The 21257-nt window shown below is 35.2% G+C and overlaps 1 protein-coding gene across 1 annotated transcript in view; it reads left to right on the top strand.

Annotated features, from left to right (window-relative positions):
- The window catches only part of LOC105382542, a 38067-nt gene extending 17198 nt beyond the window's left edge, over positions 1-20869 (top strand). The window contains exon 2 of the mRNA XM_038105522.2: positions 20129-20869. Coding sequence (XP_037961450.1) covers positions 20194-20652 — 459 coding nt within the window. The 5' untranslated portion in view covers positions 20129-20193 and the 3' untranslated portion in view covers positions 20653-20869. The remainder of the gene's footprint in view (positions 1-20128) is intronic.
- Positions 20870-21257: the final 388 nt, after the last annotated feature.

The raw sequence follows: 21257 nt of genomic DNA, 5'->3' as shown, positions 1-21257 counted from the left end.
ATTACTCATGTTTAATGATTGTTCAGAAACTTATTTAGGTATTTACTTATAACTTATACAGACGTTATACCTAACTGTGCTGCCATTAATGTTGCTTGCCGTTTCTTTTTTAGTGAAATTACTTCATAGTTATTACTTTATTAATTTTCAACGTCAACTAACTAAGAGTATCTATACTACAAGGTAGTATTATTTCACCTTAATGTTATACTAAATTACTTTGTAGATTCCCTTCATACCATTACAACTTTATTACAATCTAGCTAGACCATTTACACATTAATTCACGACACCTCTACAATCAGTCCATCCATGCATACAGCCTGAAACAGTTCACACTGTCCGTTCGCATCTTTCCCTGGATTTCCCTCACCATTATTCTATCATAAACCAAACAGACATCTAGAAAGTGCGTAGACACAGCCTCATACGTCCCGTCATTATATTGTCTTTGTATGCAAATACTAGTTCCTACAATACGTCTGTGGAGATCGGCCAACACGATCGGCTATGGACTGGGCGATACGGTCCGCCGCGCCGCGTTAATAAGAAATGCGGTTGTGTGGCGTGGCGCCAGTTTGAGAGACGCATTCAATATGTAGCACCTAGATACATGAGAGGCTGCAAGTACCTATACCGGTGACTCTAGTCTGTTTCGCGTCCTCGTCCTCCTCCTAACGTTTTCTGGCATGTTTCGTGTAATGTTTTTAAATTCTAAGGAACTTAAGACTTGAACTGTAAACTTCATATCCTTTCAAATAACCTCCAATAATGTTCCAGTTGATAGGTTTTAGTTCAATATGATCATTTTAAGTTTTAAGGTTTACTCATCAAGAAAGATTTATCTGCTGGAAACGATATCGATCTACCACACACCACGATACCACGAATACTACGATAGATAGGATGTTCATTTGTTTTACGACTTAATGTAAGCGTCCACCTATTGGTATCGAACTTATCGGACCAAACGGATTTTTGTAAACGTATAGGCTGATGATGATGGAGAAACGGTGTCAGCAATGCCGATGAAGTGGACGTACTTCAGTAAATTTCTATAGGTACTTACAAAGAATGCTGAATGCGATGCGTCCGTTGCGTACGATGCTGAAAGACCTTTATATGTATAGAGAAATGTGCAGGACTTGGAATACTGCTGATAACCTACATTGTAACTACCTATGTATTACTTAGATATGTATTGAACTGAGTGTTATTTTTCTAGTGTCGTAATGGCGTGTTGTCGTGGCAAAGTTCAGAGTCGACAGTTCTCAGCACAATAGCGCCTCGGGGTATTTCCCGTTGACACTATTGCACTTGATGCTATTTACTCTATTAATTACTTATGTTGTGCATTTTCCTGTCCTTTTTCGATTTATTTTATCTATTATCAGAAATCCATAGTATCTAAACTAACATATAGCTAGTTTGCTGACATTGTTTATAAACGAGACCGCGAATGGATTTTAATATATACTAATATGTTAACTTAAAAGTGTATCTTTATGTGCATCGTTTTCGTAGAAATTACTTATTTATTTCTTGCCAGTCTGAAACTGCCATGTTTCCTACTTATTTAGAGGTTATTATAAATAATTTGTTTTAAGATACACCTATCACGGTGCGGTTATGATATTAAATGGAATTATATTTTTTACTTAGAGTATCCAACACAGTGCCATGAACTCGACTCCACGAGCTACACAATAGCAAACGAGACGGTTTTGTATGTCTGTCGGTTTCTTAGCCTTGCTCACGACATCTAACAGCCTTTAAACCGCCATAAAGATCCCTAAGTACAAGACCATTAGATTTAATTTGCCCTGGCAAAGTTCGCAAGTGTTGCGAAAGCTAGAGTGCGTTATATTGAGTGAGTGTATTTTTCTTGATTTAATTTAGTGACTGTCATGGATCAATGGTTACTGTATGACTATGATTGCGCGGACTTCCATTTAGAAAAAAAAAACCCTTTTTTTTATTGTTTGGATGTTTATAAAATATGCAAAAGTTGGCAGTAATTAATTATTTAGTTCTTGTTACACTTAGATTCACTAGATAATAAGTTTACAGTGTTGTAAGTACATCTTATGTGATAATCGAAATAATCGAGCGAAAAAGTGTAACAAAATAATAAATTAAATAATATAGGTATTTTCACCGTCTGTGATGCTCTTAAATCCAAATAACATGTAATTCCTCTCCCGTAACGAAAACAGACACAGCTAGGGCATACCGGAAGTGAATGGAATTTTTAATGTTATACAAAAGTTAGCAAACACTTGCCTTCCGAGTAAAGGCAGCCATTGCTTACTTCATAAAAGTACTTTCTCATGCTTTCCCATAAATGCTTTTTCAAATTCTTTCGATTCGCAAAGAGTATTATTGAAGGCATTAAAATACCTCATTAAATAACTTAGTGGAGTCCCACGGACGCTGCTGTGTCCCCAGTAGGGGGAATATAGTGCTTCTCATTAATACAGGCTATTCTATAGCCTAGCTATGAGAGCAGACGCTACGGCAACAGTCTACCAATTATGTATTTTCATCCAAATCCTAGCCATAAGAACTTTACTGTAATCACTTTACTTCGAATAAATAATTTATTAAATAATTTATAGTCTATGGTTCAGAAGTGCATTTATTTATTCATAATTTTCAGTGTTATTCAATACTTACCAACTTTAATATTTTCACTTGAAAACGCCTTTTCATCTTTCCCTTGGAGTGGCACCATAGACTAATAACTTATAATGTGTTCATTCTGTTTAACAGACTTATTCATCTGCTTATTATATATAATTAGCAAGAAATGTACCTAAATGTAAATGTGTGTTCTTTAGACATTGTACTTCGGCAAGGTACTTAAATAAAGTATGTCTATTGTGGTCAACAGCAGACACATCTAGTCATATATTATACTTACCCATCCTCGCATTGCATATAATCTCTGGTAGAAAAGCTCCTCCTGACCACAGAAAATGGTTTTCACCGTAGTACCAATTGTCTTAGCTTAGACGGCGGTTATTCCACTAACTATTTTACAAATATCTGGAACAAAAAGTCTGCAAAGAACAATCACGATGGACGTGACCAGTCCAGCCCACTGGCTCTGTTACCCTAGTTCTAAAACAACGCAAAATTAACTCTTTTACTACCACATTTAGGTTTATATTCGTTCTGCCGAAGTCGGGCTATTAGGTAGATGCACCTGATTTCGACTCAGGAGTAAATAAAATTACTTGTTATTCTTTTTGTGTGGATCTAAGGTTGATTTCTCTCGTTAATGCCCAAGTTGAAGGTAGAGTTGTACCTACTCAGTGCCCCTTTATACCTACTTTAAGTTATCCTGGTTTTAAGTTAATCAATTCTTGTTTTGACGGCATGGTCGAAGTCAGAAGCCATCAGGCAGTTGCTGAGGACAGGACGGCGAATCGCAGTCTTGTGACACCAAGGTACCATTAGGGCAGCATAAATAAAAATGCCTCCCCGAGTGAAGGTATATCAACTAGATAAGTCGTACGTAAGTAAGTGTAAGTTGGTCCATTACAAATTATGAAAGTATAAATATTCAACTCTATCAATATCGTGCGGGATAACGGGACTCTTAAATTACGAAAGAAAGTTACAAATCTACTAAATTAAGTAGAGGTTCCAAAGGTTCCAAACCGTCCACTACAATAACAATAAAGCTAATAAAACCGCTTAAGCCAATAAAATCGGCGGATTCGTTTTTTTAGGCAGAATCAGAAGCGATGTAGTGAAAGGCGCCAAGGCCGGAGTTGCCAGCTCCAATAACAATGGCTACACATTCGACCGAATAAATAAAATGCACCGGAACACATCTTCTATTCATAAAAACGGACCTTTGTTTCCATATCTGCGATGCAGCTCGAATAATCTGTGGGTTAGTTGGAAGGATCTAGTAAAACTGCATTTTGTTTATTGGATGCCTCACTTCCAATTTTATTTCTATAATAAGTACTTAAGGACATTCGCATATCCGCAATCGTACGTAAGATTGACGATCCTTTCCTGACACAATGAAAAACCTGGTCCAGCACTGGTTCAGGCAGTTTCTAGCTCTATACACAAGCCAGAAATCCTCATCTAATTACAGCGAACATTTTGTGGACACCCTACGAAGAAGAATTTATTATACTTAGATAAAATATTTGATTGTTTACAAATGCAATAACCTCGGAAAATCCTCTTAAAACGATCGCTGGGAAAAGGTTAGTTAAGTAGTTACATAGAAAAATCCTTTATAAAGTACTGTAACCGCAGCGTGAAACAAAGTTCGATCTTTTTACATCAATCGATTAATCGAATAGAACTCCTTTGTTACTGGCAGGTTTTAATGCCATGTTGTCTGGCCTCCTTGGGGTTTTTGTAGCAACAAGGTGAATGTTTGTCTGGTTTGAAAGAAGTTGCATCTTCAATGTCAAATCTGCAGATTTGTCGTTTAGAACAATCGCTTATTCTGTTCTTTTAATTTAGAGCAAGGATTTATATCGTCTTTAGTATAATTTTATCGTTTTTACACAGGTGCTCTATAATTTATTAATTACTTACGCATTTTGCTAGAGATCTTTAATTGATAACTGTTAACTTTTATTTTAGTCTTTTCTACAGATTGAAAAAAAGTAAGATAACATAATATAATTATGTATACCTATACATACAATACAGTACCAACAAGATTAAGTCTCTAATTATAGAGGCAGTGATTCAAAATACATAATTTAAGTAATTCAGATTTAATTAAGCAAATCTTATGTCGGCAAACTTTCTTCACGTTTATCGATTAAAGATCTATGTAACTTATATCTTCTTATATTATAGTCTTTGTATCTAATTACCTACATATGTACATTTTATTTATAAGTCAGTCTAACAAGAGTTATTTATATTCAAATCCACAGCAACCGGTTTTCCTATAAGGTCATGATCTAAGAACATTTCACAATCTAGATGTAACCTAGGAGATTATTTTTCTATCTAGACTCCTAGACCAGTTCTTGTCATTGGTTAGTATTTATTGGTTGTGTTATGAAAGATAAAATATGTCATTTATGATGTGATTGATATTAGATTGTAGTTGAAGGAATATAATTTAAAATCTATATTAATTTAAAACCTATTTAGGATGTAAGGATGGTATTAGACTTTATTACTTCTGATTTTTTATGGACATTTATCCTATGTTTAATTGAATGTTTTTATATCTATCCTATTCTATAAGGTTTAAGTTCCTGCACCTGGCTCTCTCGAATAGATCCTTTCTGCATATCCCCAATGCAATTATTCTTGTTGTATGGCTTAAAAAAATCATATGTGCAAGCGCCGTGCGTGGGAACACATGACTGGCCTTGGGGACTCCGCCATCGCCATTTTGACAATTTGTACCGACTACCAACAGCCACTGCCTAATGGTGCAAAGGTCAAGGACCACGGTTACTGAGTTAGTGGCCAGGGTTATTACTATACACGTGTGTTTTTTTATTTGCCTAAGGAAAATGAGAGTAGGTACTCACGACTATTTATTTAAATCTCGAACAAATAATTGAAATCTTGATGAATTGGAACTTTAGAACAGAGACTCGGGGGGACACCATCACGGAATCAAATCATAAAAACTTTATGCGTCAGCAATGCAACTAAAAACAAAAATGTCTTGTAAATAAGTACTTACGTTTTACTGACGTCAGACCAGCTATGAAATATAACTGTGGGATTTGTCTCTGTTATTTTTATTTATATACTTAATTAACTAAAAGTTATAAACGTACTTATTCCGTTTGTCCGTTTTTTAAGTAAAGACTAAATCATAATAATGTTTTGTATATTTACTAAATGTCTCATTACACTTGTTATTCCTTAAATACTTATATCACTATGAAGAGGAGACGTATAAAACGTCCGGTCGTGCACTTTGCATCATGATATTCACAATCCATGAGTGTTTGCTTTAAAATTAAACGATGATTTAACTTCAACGACTCTGCCACCCATTTAAGTAAACTTAGACTTAACAGTCTTTAAACCTCATCTTCAGCCTATAGAAGACCATTGCTGAACGTAGATAGAGGCCTTTCCCAAAGATCTATGTATATTTAGGTGTTTTCTGTAGGTAGTTTATTTAATTGTGTCTAAAAAAATGCAAGTAAAAACTTCCTTGATGGCCATAAAATCTTTTATCTCAATTTGGGGATTTTCCTTGGTTTTGTCCAATGCAGGTAGTTCACTACATACTTAATTACTTATTTAAATTAATTGTACCTGTAGTAGTTACTTGGAGCTAAACAGTTTTCATATCTTGAGTAAATATGCGCAAGTTCGTTTCTGCAGCAACATAAGAAATGTTTTCACCGAAACAGCGGAAAACAATTCTGAGTTTGGTCAGTATAGGTACCACTTTTGCAACCCTCTCAAAGGCGAAATCCTCTCTAATTCTATGCTCTAAAAGCCAGCACCTGAAGTTTTTTTCACGTTACCAAATTGGATCATTTACTAACCAACTGTCACGTCTACAGTATAATCAATAGAGGGGGATTTCTTAACGTCTAGTCTGTCTACCTTCGTCTATTCTGTCTTGAAGGCGGCCAGTCACGACGGTGAGCAATGAGGTTGTATAGCGCGATGGAGTCATGCCTGCTCTGAGTCAGCAAGGAGTCTGCATTCAATTAAGTGTCTCATTTAAATTTAGAATTTTATTAGCGGGATCTGTAAACGCGCTTTGCGTCGCAAAACCGTTTAAACGTTATTTTTGTTCTAATTGCTCTTTAAAAGATAGCTATTGAATTGACCTTGTATTTTCAGTCAGGAATGGCAGTTGACGCTTTACAGCTAATTGGTGACAATTTTAATTGCAGTATACATTTAACAATTGCCGCGGAATGCTGGAATGGCGTTCTTACGTCATTCGTCATATCCTGACTCGAGTCTTCTCAGTATGTGTAACACTCGACTGATATCTAATGTTGATCTCGAATGCACAATATGTGTGTAGTGTGTACCTATGTAGCTTGTGTGGCGTTCCACAAACGGTACACCCCCCTTATTAGTGGCCAAATTTTGGGAACGTATACTATTTTTAGACTATGTTATCGTCACCCTAAGAAGAAGATATCTAAGGCTGAAATCAGACGAATTGTATTTCGAAAGAGAATGAATCTTAAACCTTAGGCATAGTAACCTATAGGCACTTACTTACTTAAGTCATCTCGAAAACACCACGACTTAGCTGCTATATAATCTGCTTCAGATCTTTTTTGCTCTACAATAACTTAGGTAAGTAATTTAATTTAAGTTTTCTGCCCACAGTCCGTGGGCGCAGCACAGTCCATTGTACGTATATTTCATTTACTAAACAGAGTAGAAAGTGTCTTCAATGTATTTATATAAATTATGCGGTTATGAAATAACGGATCTCTTCGAATCGGTTCACTGCAAGTGAACTAGATAAATTGATAGATGAGATAGTTTTCGCATTAAACGCAAACGCTAACAAAAATGAGTTAGTACCTATGTATTTACATATATTATTATGTAGGTACACAGCTGATATAAGATTATTGTTCCACATTTGGCATATAAATATATCGCTCTCTACGAGAAAATATATCGGTTATTAGGGTATATATGTTCATATTTCTCCGTCGATATGTTTCTCGGAAAATAGAAAACCGAGAGCTTTAAATAATAAGCATAGTTATATCAATTACAATAACTCTTTAGCTCGCCAAACGAGCTCGTTAAAGCATACATTTCAATCCCCATGGCTACACAAGCGTTCAGAAACCCACTATATTGATGCAAATTATAAGCGTACCGTTTTTAAACGTTATAATTATTGCAAAAACGCCGGCGTTGCGGCGCTTGAGCTAATGGCAGTGAAAATTGCTCATTTCTGAACGAGTAACTTCTTGCTGACTTTCTCTGAAAGATTAGCTCTTTTTCTGAACCATTTCACTATGCTTGAATAGATAATGGCAACACACGGCGAGACTAATCTGTGGATACCTACGTCGAAGTCACTGGTTAATAGATTACCGAGACAAGTGTGGAGTCTCCACCATTTGTTACTGACTCTCTGGAAATTTTCTGTCCGTGTTCTAACAATGTAAGTAGGTATGTAGGCACATTTTTAATATACTTACTCGTAAGTAGATAGGTATATAGGCGTGTTATAAATACTCAGTTCTTATAAGTTTCTCTGGGTCGGTGAGTCGTACTCGCCCACTCGTGATCAACCAAAGTGCACTGAATATTTTATGTATAAGTACCTACTTAATTCTACAAAAAACATCCATAGCTCATCTTATATCAATTTAGAAAATAGTAACACTGACCATGCAAGCACTTAGATTGAAAGGTCGAGTCATGACCAAATTGTAATTTTGATTAATGCTTACCCACGCTTATTGAATTAAGCTTTTTACTCTTAAATGTACATACAATGTGGAAGATGAAGACATTAGTGACTTCTCGGCATAAAATCTGTAATTACATTGCCTAACCCGATACAAACGCACAAGGGCATCTTACTAGGTTTTGAAAAATCCAATTCATTTAGAACATACGAAAAAAAAAACATATAGGTAGGTACATACATATACAGACGAATTGAGAACCTCCTCCTTCTCTCGAATGGTGTTATGTGTTGTATCTTCTAACATGTGTAGTATATGTTGCTGTTGTTTGAGATCGATATTCTTTTAGCGAGTTTACACAGTTGATTAATGTTAGTGACATGTATAAGTAAACAGGGTACTTAACTTATACTTACTTAAATTAGTACTGAAAACTTTTTGTCACCAAATCGTAGTAAAATACAAAGCCGTGGGTCGCCTCTAACAACATAAAATAGCCAATATCGGAAGTGTTTTTTTACCTCCTGCCTAATCATTATCTGTAATTTGTGTGAGTCATGATGGCGTCGGGAAGTGAGAGGTGAGAATACGTCACATAAGTACGTGCTGTGAGTACTTGACAGATTTCTAGTGCTTATAATATTTATAGCAATATAATGCTTCGGTAATTTGTCTCCATTTTGTTGTAAGTTGCGACGTTGAGGAGTTAATGGTCGAAGAGGGATGTACGGGAAATAAGTTAGGTATCTAACAGATTTTTAGGAAGTGTCTAAAAAAATATAAGTTTGAGGCTGTCGAAACCGTCTGAAAAGGTTACTTAGACTTACATCGAATTGTTTTAAGTTAATTGAGATATGTATGTCTTATATCGATTTGTTTCTTATCTGTGAAATGCTTAAAATTTGCTTAATTTCATTTCATCTGTTTTCAACGGTATATAACACGTCACAGCTTTAAATCTTACTTTTCTTAGTTCACCATTGTTTGATATAATAAAATATGTCAGAAACTTTCTGCCATGAACCAGAAGAACAAACATATCTTCAAATAAAAACAATAACAAATAAGGAAATTACATTTGCATGCTATTCTCATACCCGTAACTTAATCTGCGTATGAATTTGAAAAGGGAACTTTTATTATCTTTACGGTAACTGGCCGTCTAGCTGGTGGCTAACATGCAAAATACACTTTATCACTGATAAAATAAAGTCAAGAAACCAACGGCCGGTGGTCGCCGGTGTGTAAGAGGGCATTTCCTGCCAGTGACATTCTAGTGGATGTCTGACTGATGATGATGACTAATCGACATTGCCACGCAGTTAATAGATAAATTGTGTCACATCTAATCATTATCGATTACAAGTTAAACTAATTAACATTGCATTGCTTCTCCATTCTGATAGTCTTTTTCCCGTGATTTAATCAAGTTTTTTTTGTTGTTGTAAAGGTTAAGACTGACCAACGATATGTAGGTGTAGGTTTGCGTGCCTATAAAAAACGATAAGTACTTATACTTTATACAGATTGATATGTCAAAATAAGTACCTTCTAAATTAATCTAAATCTCCGTCCAAACACAAAAAAAAATTAAATGATAAAATTAACTTTTTGCAATGACCCTCACAGTTTTTTCGCATCGCACTAACACGATTAAGTACAGCTGATGATTAAATACAATTACCATTCAGCAACGCTCGTGCGGGTGATGTCACGCCTTCGGGACACGCAGCGACTACACTCGCACGATGCCACTAGGAAGTGACGGAAGGACAACGTATTTACTTGACTACGGTTAAATTAAATGGACAATTATGATTTTAGAAGGCTTTGTATTATGTTTTTATGTGTTGGTGGTTATATTCTATTCTGTTAAAAGTTTAGTCACCAAACTTCCCGTAAGTGGTTTAATGCATCCAAAATACTAATCAATTTTTTATTATGGGACATCTTGTTTGTGTACCTAGTTAAAACAAATAAGTTACAACAAACTTACAGGCAATAGAAAATTCGATAAATTTTATTTTAATTGATAGTTTTTACTATAACTACTTATGACAATGTTAATTCTGCACTAAATTGAGTTTTCCAAGGAGTTGCTTTTAAAAAACATTTGCTTCAGAATGAAAGTTCCGAGCGCACGTTGATGTCTAATGTAGGTGTTTTTTTATTTATTTATTATTTAACATATTTATTTCGTGTTTCGTCCACATGACTTTCAAATTGTATTTCAATGCATTGCTTGCATTAATAACTAGAAAGCAAAAATTCATATGTTTTTGTTATGAAATAGGTAGCTTGACAGAAAATTGACGGACTTTTACTAAGTATTATTTTAATAAATAAATATGTGGGGATATCTCACACACGGCCATCCGACCCCAAGATAGGCAGAACCTGTGTTATGGGTGTCGGACAGCTGATATATCTACACAAATACATAGATAGATACAAATATAAATAACAACACCCAAGACCCGAGTGTAAATATCTGTCTTAACAAATATATGCCCCAGCCGGGAATCGAACCCGGCTTGAATTTTATTTTCATGCCTAATTAAAATAATATTACGATGTATGTTTTACAGCGCAAATTAAATTTTGAATCTGAATACGTATATTCAAATAAGCTAAGCCTAATGTATCGTTATTTGACAGACAAGTACCTACATATTTAATATCATGGTATATAAAACAACACAAATAAATAATTCATAAGTCTAGTTGGTAGCTAATCTTCAACTGGCTCCCACAATGCGATCAACTATGACCTTCAACCTTGTCTGCATAATATGCATACCTACTCTACACTCTTCTGTATTAACATCTTCAACATAGGTACACCTAAACGGTGTAATTTGGATCTATAAAATAACAGATGGAAAATTACAAGTTAAAATGCAATTGTAAACATGTTTTATTTACTATTATCATAGCTTTTAAAGTAAACGAACTCAAGTGAACGATTATCTCGGATGTTCTCAGTTCCACGCTCGCAACTTGGGCCCATTAAATAACTATAAAATAACGTTTTATAACGTTACGAGTAAACAGTGGAGTCGAGAGGTCGCTCGCTCGCAAGTGTAATGACACCATGACAAGAGCATCTTCGTACCAACTTGTTCTATCTTTAGATCCGACTTTAAGCTTCACCTTTCACTCACTGACTCAACGTCATATCTCGTCTTGTCAAAAAATATAATTTTGTATAAAATCACAGAATTTTTTTTTGATCTATGCGACGTTGGAAAATATAATTATTGATTTTACTACTTTAAAACAGATGAACCGAGTTTGATTAAACATGGCAATGTAGAAAAACACTTTCCATGGTGGCATGGTGGCGTATAAAAAAAACAATTAGGTATAACTTGACAACAAACACACAGATACTGGCTCAATTTAACTATGTCTTATTTATAACGGTTATTCTCGAATATGATCTAAGTTTGTTTACAAACAACTCATGTTTCTTGAGCCTGTGACGGTGACTTTTTCTCCAGAATGTCAGCACATTTGGTGAGTTCCCACGCGTTAGTTTTATTATCTCGGTACTTATCAAATGACAAAAATTCGGCCGTTTTTAAGATGAGATGAGAGTTCTTGAGAAATATATATAACTTGACACGTGAGTTACTACAATGATTTAAATTCTGGTCGCCAATAGTGCAGCTTGGATTGTAGATTTTTAATTTAATTTACGACAATAATGCTGAAAATCTACTAAATAAGGTATAATGAAACCGACAAATATGAGTTTTTGTATTGACCACTTACTTTCCGGTGACACTTTGGTAAATCCTTGGTAAATCAGACACAATCGAATTTTAATAATTCTCTGATTTCTCAGGATGTGAGGGGTTAATTATAATCCAATGAAATTCAATATACCTATGTAATACCTACATATATATTATAAACTGTTGTTTCATCAACATTTCAATTTCTCAATGTTAAATAAAATAGGAGTTGTTAGTTTTTGTTTAGAAAATAAAGACAGTTACGCATCCATTACTTTTAAATTGACAATTAGTCAATAAAATCTTCAACCATGAACAAAAAGTACGCTTTACCCAACGTATTAATTCTATGTTGCCATAACATGATGATGGGGTTTTCTGCCTAAGGTTTTATAGAGATTTACATACAATGGGGCAAGCCATGATTGATCACTCGGAATAGAAATCTGCGATCAAGTGCATAAAACAGTAATATTATATTGAATATGACAGCCTAACCACACATAGGTATTGCTTATTAAGTATATAAAATGTAATAAGTGATATATACAGTATAATATTATGTCTGAGCAGTATACTTAACATCAACCAAAAAACAACCACTAATTATTATGTTATAAATCAATGTTAAACTGTATTGTTTTGATTTTGAAGTTAAAAATTATACAAGGTGTTGCAAAAAGGGTATACTAAGCCGAAACCTACATGTGCAGCATGGTAGGTATATCTAAGCCCGAAACTGAAATCAGAATTTGGAAATTCGCGAAAAAAAAAACATTTTCCATAGAAACTTTGTTGGTCACGTGACTTTTTACTATGGAAAAAAAACGCGAATTTCCAAATTCTGATTTCAGTTTCGGGCTTAGATATACCTACCATGCTGCACATGTAGGTTTCGGCTTAGTATACCAATTTTGCAACACCCTGTACAGTAATTATTGTCAAAACCTAAAAAAAATATGTCTGGCCAATTAACTGAATATGGCGATGAAAACGCAGCTAAATTAAGTTTTGTCAGCTCTACTTGACATACAGCTAGAAATAACTAATTTCTAATCATATAGAGTGCTCAGAACGCGTGTCTGTTGGTTTGTTGCCGTGTCCACGGTGACAGTTTGCGCAACGAGTGCAAGCGAACTCGAATAATTGAACATGTTAAGTAACTTTATTACCCAGTGACGATGACGGCGGCGTGGGAACAAATGTACAGTCAACGTAATAAAGTGTAACTTTTCTAAATAAACCTCTTTTAAAATGAAAAAAGACACATTTTGGGAGGATGTGTTATGGTTGATGATGATTCCGATAAAAGTTAGGTACTGTGAAGCTCTTACGTTAGGTACCATCATAATAATGTACCGTGATTCTATTAGTTAAAAAGTAATCAATTAAAATACTTACCACTGACAGAAACAATTTGGCAATAGTTTCAAATATGAAATATGCAGTAGAAATGATTGCAAGACTCTTTGCAAGAGTAGTAGGTACTTATTTAGTTATTTTTTGCATTAAAAATACAATTTAAAATGTAAAAGTGGTGAGATAGTCGCATGCGCAACATCCTGCGCTTCTGCGTTTTATTTGTCACAGACTGTAGTGATCTGTGGGGTGACCATACTGACCATCAGGTGGGGATACATTGGGGAACTTAGTCTTACTTTACATACTATAATCATAACTCATTATATTACATTATAATTAAGAAACTATGAAAATTTTAATCTGGAAGAAAAATATTTTTTATTTTGACTTATTTTTTGATACTGTGCTCGTACTTTAGATCAATTATTTACTAGAAATGATATTATCTTTTATTATCACACTGTATCGTTTTGTCCATATTTTTATGGCCGGGCATCCGTACCTACTCCGTATCCCTACATACATAACACATCTCCAAAACCAGCTACCACTTAGGATTCATACTATTAGTTTTAAAGCAAAGTAGGCAACTAAACTTTGTAAAATATAGCACAAGCCTTTTGTCAGCTGTTATCAAATTTCATACATTTTAGATAGATAGGTAGAATATTCTTTAATTTGCACACACACATAAAATAAACTTACATAATTTAAATACTTACACATAGGTATGTAAAAAAATGGCGGATTTATCGCTTAAAGCGATTTTTTCAAGACAACCGTAGGGTGGAAGGATATTTATGATCAAAGAGGGGTCAAGTGTACTAAAGAATTCTAAAGGAATAAATAAATAATTTTATTTTCCAATAATAATATTTAACAAAGTATAAACATGGTCGCCCTCGCGCGCGGCACAATTAGTGCGCGACGGCAACGCCACGTCCAACTGTATATTAATTGCCGCCATTATCACGATATTTAGGTAAATATTGTTATTTATTATCGTGTGTTACAGTCATTAGGTTACTTGCATTTTTCGTTAAGAAGTGCGACTTCTAAATACCTTTTGCATGTTTGCGAATATTCAGGATGCATGGAATATAAATAACTAGCTGTAGCTGCCTTAAAAAGTTTTCCCGTGGGAATTCCAGGATAAAAAGTAGCCTATTTTCTTTCCCAAGATCTAGACCATATCTGTACCAAATTTCATTCATATCCGTTCAGTAGTTTTGCGTGAAAGAGTAACAGACAGACAGACACAGTTACTTTCGCATTTATAATATTAGTAAGGAAGTACGGATTACATATTGTAAGTACATAAAGTAAGTATAATTAAGAAATTAATAGAATACTTAGCAGATAACAATTATTTTATCAAGGCTGGATGATCGAATCGATTGGCATTTTTCCAGCAGAATGATGGAAAATGGTAGTATTCTATATCCTTTATTTTATATTATATTAACTATAGTCACTATATTCACTATACAGCTTGAGGTCACAGTGTTGTTATTATATAGGTATAACAAACAGTAAAAAGTTACTACAGGTCCCTAATTGCAGGGAATCTCTGTTGATGGCAACACAAGTTTATTTTTAATTGTTGTTTATGGTTACTTCCGTATCCTATTCTGTTACAATAAAACTGCTGTATGGTACTCTTGTGTTGTGATAAAATAAATACTGTTTCACTGTGAAACTTTGGTTTTAATCAAGGTGACCAGCCAGCCTAAACCTACAGGGCCTTACCACAAAAACTAAGACAGTATTTAACAGTTGTTTAGCGCTGTCAAATGCCTACGAAAACTGTCAAATTTCGTTTTAAATACTTGTTAAACAGTGTTTAAAGTTTTTTGTGGTAGCACAAACAGTCTCTAAAGTCATTTAAGAGAGCTACGTACAGGTACAGCGTAGGTTTTCGCCACCTTTCAGAAAAGAATTGTGCACCCATTACAATATGTCTCAGACTGCCATTATCAAAATAACAAAACAGCTGTTCAAATTAGGAACGGCAGAGGTTAGCCGTTTGTTTATTTTTTACTTTTATTTTTTAATAACGCGAAGGCCAAAGCATTGTTCCATGCAGCCTATTGCAGCGCCGCATGAAACATACGCGATACGATAAGAAACTGTGACTATTTTTGCCAATTAAAACTTAACCTTCATGGTCATATAAACTCCTTTTAGTAGTTTTTTTTTCACCGCCGAGACGCGTCGTTAAGTTGCGATAAAAACGCTACTTATAACAATATTTTGAATTCAAAATTTCGTTATGTAACAAAGAAGACATACTTAATTAGGTAAGTTTTTATAAAGACTACCTACTGTTAATTAAGAAATTCTTATTTTTGATAGCGTCTTCTGAGTGTAGGAAAATCTCAACCGGCCGGCGGCCATTTTAAGGCTATATCTACGGAGTTCTACAATTCTATTCTAACCTAGCGATTAAGTCTAACCGGGCTGTTTAAATGTCAGTAAACATAAGAGTTAGTTACGTGAAAGGTTGGTGCAATACTGATTGTAAACAAAAACTGCGACGCCTACCATTTAGATGTAGAATCAGCCAACACGCATTACAATTAAGGTCCCTAATAACATATTAGATACAATATCTACCGAGAAAACCGTCCATTAGCACTAGTGGTCATTATGTATTAATCCACTATCTGTATCTCTAAGAATAGACTGTACAGTAACCATTATGCTGAGTCTATAATTAATTGTTACAAAAATCGAAATTGCGAGTATACGGCGAACTTTGCTTTGAAAACATTGCATAATGGGATTAATTAATTGCACTTAGACGATGCAAGTGTGGGGAAGGTATGTTGTGTGACCTTAACGTACGATTGTAACATTAATAAGTTACAAGTAAATGTCAAAACGTAAATAAAAAGTCGGCCGTAAAAAGACTGTAAGGGGCCACTTGCACAAACATATTAAATCTAGATTTAGTGTCAAATCTCGATTTAAGAAACGTCAGTTCATATAAATTTATGGCTTAAATCGAGATTCAACACTAAATCTAGATTTAATATGTTTGTGCAAGTCGCCGTAAATAACGCTTCAATCAGAACTCAAATACCCACTTGTAAAATGATGTAAAACCAAGTGATTCCTTGCATGTCCGAACTTAACAACACTTTTGATGTAATTGAAGGAAAACACCGTAAATTACAAACTAGCTGAACATTTCATCGGCCTTTATATCTATTATACAATAAGATTCAATTTTCCCATGAGGTGCAATAGTTTTGTAGGGTATCATGCTGTAAAATTATGTGTTGATTACATGGTATGGTATAATGTGGGGCCATCCATTCCATAGTTATTGCAAAAATGTAGAGAACTATTGCAATTATTATTACGCAGATCACATTGCATGAGTCAAATAAAACCTAGCATGAGAGAGGTAGCGGAAACTACACTCACGGGCAAAGAAAGAGTTCCACTTACAAAAACCAAATGGCGTAAATTTTTAATATTTACGTTTTTTGTTGGTAACTGATGCGCCTGATGGCATTTAAATATTGCGGAAGGCGTCAGTAAGTTAGTTTTTTTCCGTTTCGATGTAATTTGGTGATTTTCTGAATGAAACTTTTTCATTGCCCGTGAGTGTATATATGTCAACCACCGAAATGAGATGTAGGTTCTTGTATGACTATGTATCTCATGGGTTTTAAGAGGCACCTTTGCCTCTATACCTACATAGGTACCTCCTCGAAACCTATTCGTAGGTATAAGTGTTTATTCAAATGTTGGCATATTTACCCATCAAGTTGCAGAAAGGCATGACTTAGGATAAATTGTATCTTACAAAATATACCTCTAAGTACTTACCAAAAAGTAGAAAGTTTTCCAAGGTGGTATATGGTATAGGCTTGTAGTGTAGAGATAGTACCTTTTTATCAGACGGACCGTAGGTATTTATTCATAAAAAAATTAGATGCTTACCACTAAATTCAAAGAGCTTTTTGACACTTTACAATAGGGTTAAAATTTTAAACTTTATTAGGAGCACTACAGGTTACGTAACACTTAAGATTTCGTACAATAGCGTTTATCGCGTTCCCAGTCAAACTAGTTCAATCTCTTACTGTAATGGGTGCGTATAGTATAAAGGATGTTTCAAAGTTTTTAGAGTTGGTACATCACTAGGGGTGACTCCTCCTTTCGCGACTCCTTTTCCTCAGTCATACGATGTAAGAACAGAAAATTTATAAAATAAAGTAACCATCCTGTAGCCTCTAAGGGAGACATGCACCAGAGTGTTAAATCTTGATTAAGTGTCTAATCTCGATTTACGAAACGTCAGGCCATATAAATTTATGGGAGAAATCGACATTTAACACTAAATCTACATTTAATATTTTGGTGCAAGTGACCTATAAAGTTTTTATTTGACGTGAGAGTAATCGCCATTAACATTGACCAACTGAAATCCAGTCTGCACAGGTCAGTCACCAATCTTGTTCCTCGGCTAAGGGCCAACTTAACATGACCTCTGAAACCGACTTCACAAAGAAATGCATTTTACGCGAGCTTTGTTTTTTTTAAAGATTCTACAGAAATTTCAAAAATAGCATATTACTATCGAAGGACCAGTTAAACTACGTCTATCTTAGATGCTCATATTCTTTGTGATTTTGTTCAGGTTAAAGAAAAAAATACGTTTTGGCGACTTAGGTCTATCAGGAAAAATGACTAGGTATAAAAATGGCTAGAACGTGATATTGTCAAGAAAGAAAATTGAAGAGATGTATACTCGAGCGATGGGTCATCTCAATGCAAAATAAGTGAATAAATATTTAAAAGCCATGTTTTGACATCGACGTTCATGGACGATGTATATTGAACCTAGGGTCAGGTTCAATATACAGAATCACCTACCACTAAATTATTTCAGCTGAGTGACAAACAAGCACACTTGCTGATTTATTATCATATGTATCACACGGTCACAGCACAGGAGGCCTATCGCGAAGTCAAAAAGAATTAACATTATTACTAAGTAATTAGTGTCAAACTCAATTCATTTTGAATCCGAAAATGTTTGTCAAAACAAGTTCGCATTAGGTACCCAGGGCACACTACACTGGTGACGTTCGGTGGCGTTGTATCGGTCTGCTATATATGACAGCTATTAAAAATTACCGGCAGCCAATTTGATCGTAATAAAAAAGTAAATTGATTGACTTTTTGTTGTTAACGAACTGTTGAGAACCAAAACTGACATTACATCATGGTGTGATCGTAGTGATCCGGTTTTGTGGGAGATAAACCATTTAGTATTGTGTGTCGTCTAATAAGATGCTTAAATTAGTAGCAGATATTTTATAAATGTACATAAACATAAACATATTTCTCTAATTAATTAATTTTGTTTTAGCACACAGGTAGACTTTTTACACTATCCAACAGATAATACTATGAGTTGCGTACCATCATCTAACTTGAGTTGTCCTAATTATTTGATATGGTGATAATATTTTATAATCGGTTAGGGGTACCGAGTGGGTGCGATCACCCTATCGACTAACAATAAGGTAGGCTTTATTAATTAAATTGTTCTTTGCCATGTATCTTGTGAAGGAAAAAGGAAAAAATATTCGTTTTAATAGATAATCGCGTGAAATGAAAGTTTATAATAGGTAATGCGCAAAAGAAAGTTCTTTACATCATTATCTTGTTAATAATGCAACATGTTGTATGAATATTAATCACAATCTGTCACTAAAGATACATTGTTGGAAGCATGCTTCAATAAACACCGAAAGGTGAGATATCTACGGCTTTTACTTACAACATCTAATAACAAATTGTCCGAATTCTGTGTTACTTACCTCTCGAGGAAATTCTACAGTTTGTACCTACTTAACTAGTTTATGCAGTCTTTGTACCAAAGGTTATTTTCAAAAGTGCCTCCACTTTTGAACACAGGTATATGATTCTTACTTAGTTTACCATTAATAAAACGGATCAATCCTTTAAACGCTCAGTAGGTAAAAACCCAACTTGGTATCATCACATCGTTATAAGAAGGGAAGTATCGGTTCGGTAGGCATCCCAGTCTATCACTCTAGCTTACGGAAAACTGTTTCTATATAACCGATTGCTCTAGTTCGTTTCTCTTCTGTAAAACTGGAGTGACCCTCCTTTACGGCCACCATTGTGGTTCTGTCTGTCTGTTACAGCCTCATTCTATTGATTTAAGAAACAAGTGGGTTCACGCTCTACATATCACTCACTTCACATCGTGTTTTGTGTAATTCACATCTTTGCATGTTACGCCAGTCAACAAATCTTGGATTCCCTTAACCTCAAAAGCAATGTTATTTATTTGCTCAGTGTGGCTTAAATGAGATGGAAAATAAGAGCCTCCCCGAGTAACATAAATTAACTGTAGATACCTGAGATACATCCGGCCCAGATACTCGTCTGAGTGGCTTATCCTATTTTCCACGGCTCCTAGTCTACCACCAATTTATGTCACCGACATGCTACGAAAAAAAAAAAAAAAAACATCACTCAAAATATAAACAAAAGTTAATATTTTAAGAACCAATAAATAATATTGAACCTACCAACGAAGTCCTTAAACTGTGAAGCATTTCTATTCACTATGCTAACCATACCTTTCTCTCTTAATTCCAGGTGCCGCTATGCTCCGGAGCCTGTAACCCGCGGCGACTCGGCGGAGGCTGCCCCCCCCCCGCACCATGACCTCCGAGCGGGCCATCCCCCACCTCCGGGACATCTTCGGCCTCAACCAGCAGTACGACGGGAAGCCCTACGATGACGACGACAAAACCAAAAAACCCTCAAAGAAGAAGAAAGACGATTTTAAAACCTACAGCAACGGCGATGTCAAAACCCTCGAGAGACACCTCAGCATGAAGAAGACGATCAGAAAGAAGATCATGAGGGACCTCCAACAGGCATTCGTTGAGGATCCTAATGAGTTCAAGGTGGAGAACACGAGTCCTGAGAAACTGAAGGCTGAACTGAGCGCTGAAGCGGTCAAATTCGGTGAGAAGAAAAGCAATAAGAGTGAGCCAACCTTCCTGGACATGCTGAGAGGGGAGACCAGGGCCGAGGAGGCCCGGGACGAGACTCCAGCCGCGGAGAAGACCAGCTTCTGGCGACGGCTCACCATGAAGAACAAAAACAAGAGATAACTCACGGCGTATATACTAGAGAGGTTAAAACATATTTCGTTTTGCATTGTGATGTAATTTGTAAGTCGGCTAAGTTAGTGCTAAGTTAGGGTAAGGTGAATGTGACGTAATGTAGAGTAGAGTAGGCTCGTGGCAATTCCTAACTGTTTGTTGTGGCAGTTCTATTGTAATTGTAATGCAATGATGATTATTATTATTAAAATAATTTTACACTTTATTTTTGGTTTTGTTTTTGATCTCTGTAGGGACGTTATATCTTATAATTTAAGAAGTATCAATCAGTCCCTCTCTCAGCCAAGTATGAATAATAATATTTTATTAAAACTTATTCCAATACACCTCATGTTCCATTGCTTTAATACAAAGACGATATTCGAGGGCCTATACAGGATTGATAGTTTAACAAAACTAAACAATATTTTATTTCTTCGCATTTATATCATGTAGCATTTTAAAACTATCACAAAACATTTCATAGTGAGTACCTACGACGAATTGATGTTAAACGAAAACTTTTTTTCAAGTAGAAGAAAACTGAAGACCTGCGAAAGGCTTCATAATGTCCTTTAGCCGAATTTCGACCACGGCGGCCAATCTCAATTGAG

The sequence above is a fragment of the Plutella xylostella genome, chromosome 22, assembly GCF_932276165.1.
Source record: "Plutella xylostella chromosome 22, ilPluXylo3.1, whole genome shotgun sequence".
Lineage (NCBI taxonomy): Eukaryota > Metazoa > Arthropoda > Insecta > Lepidoptera > Plutellidae > Plutella > Plutella xylostella.
The sequence above is the reverse complement of the archived record's forward strand: the minus strand, read 5'-3'. Positions and strand labels throughout refer to the sequence as shown.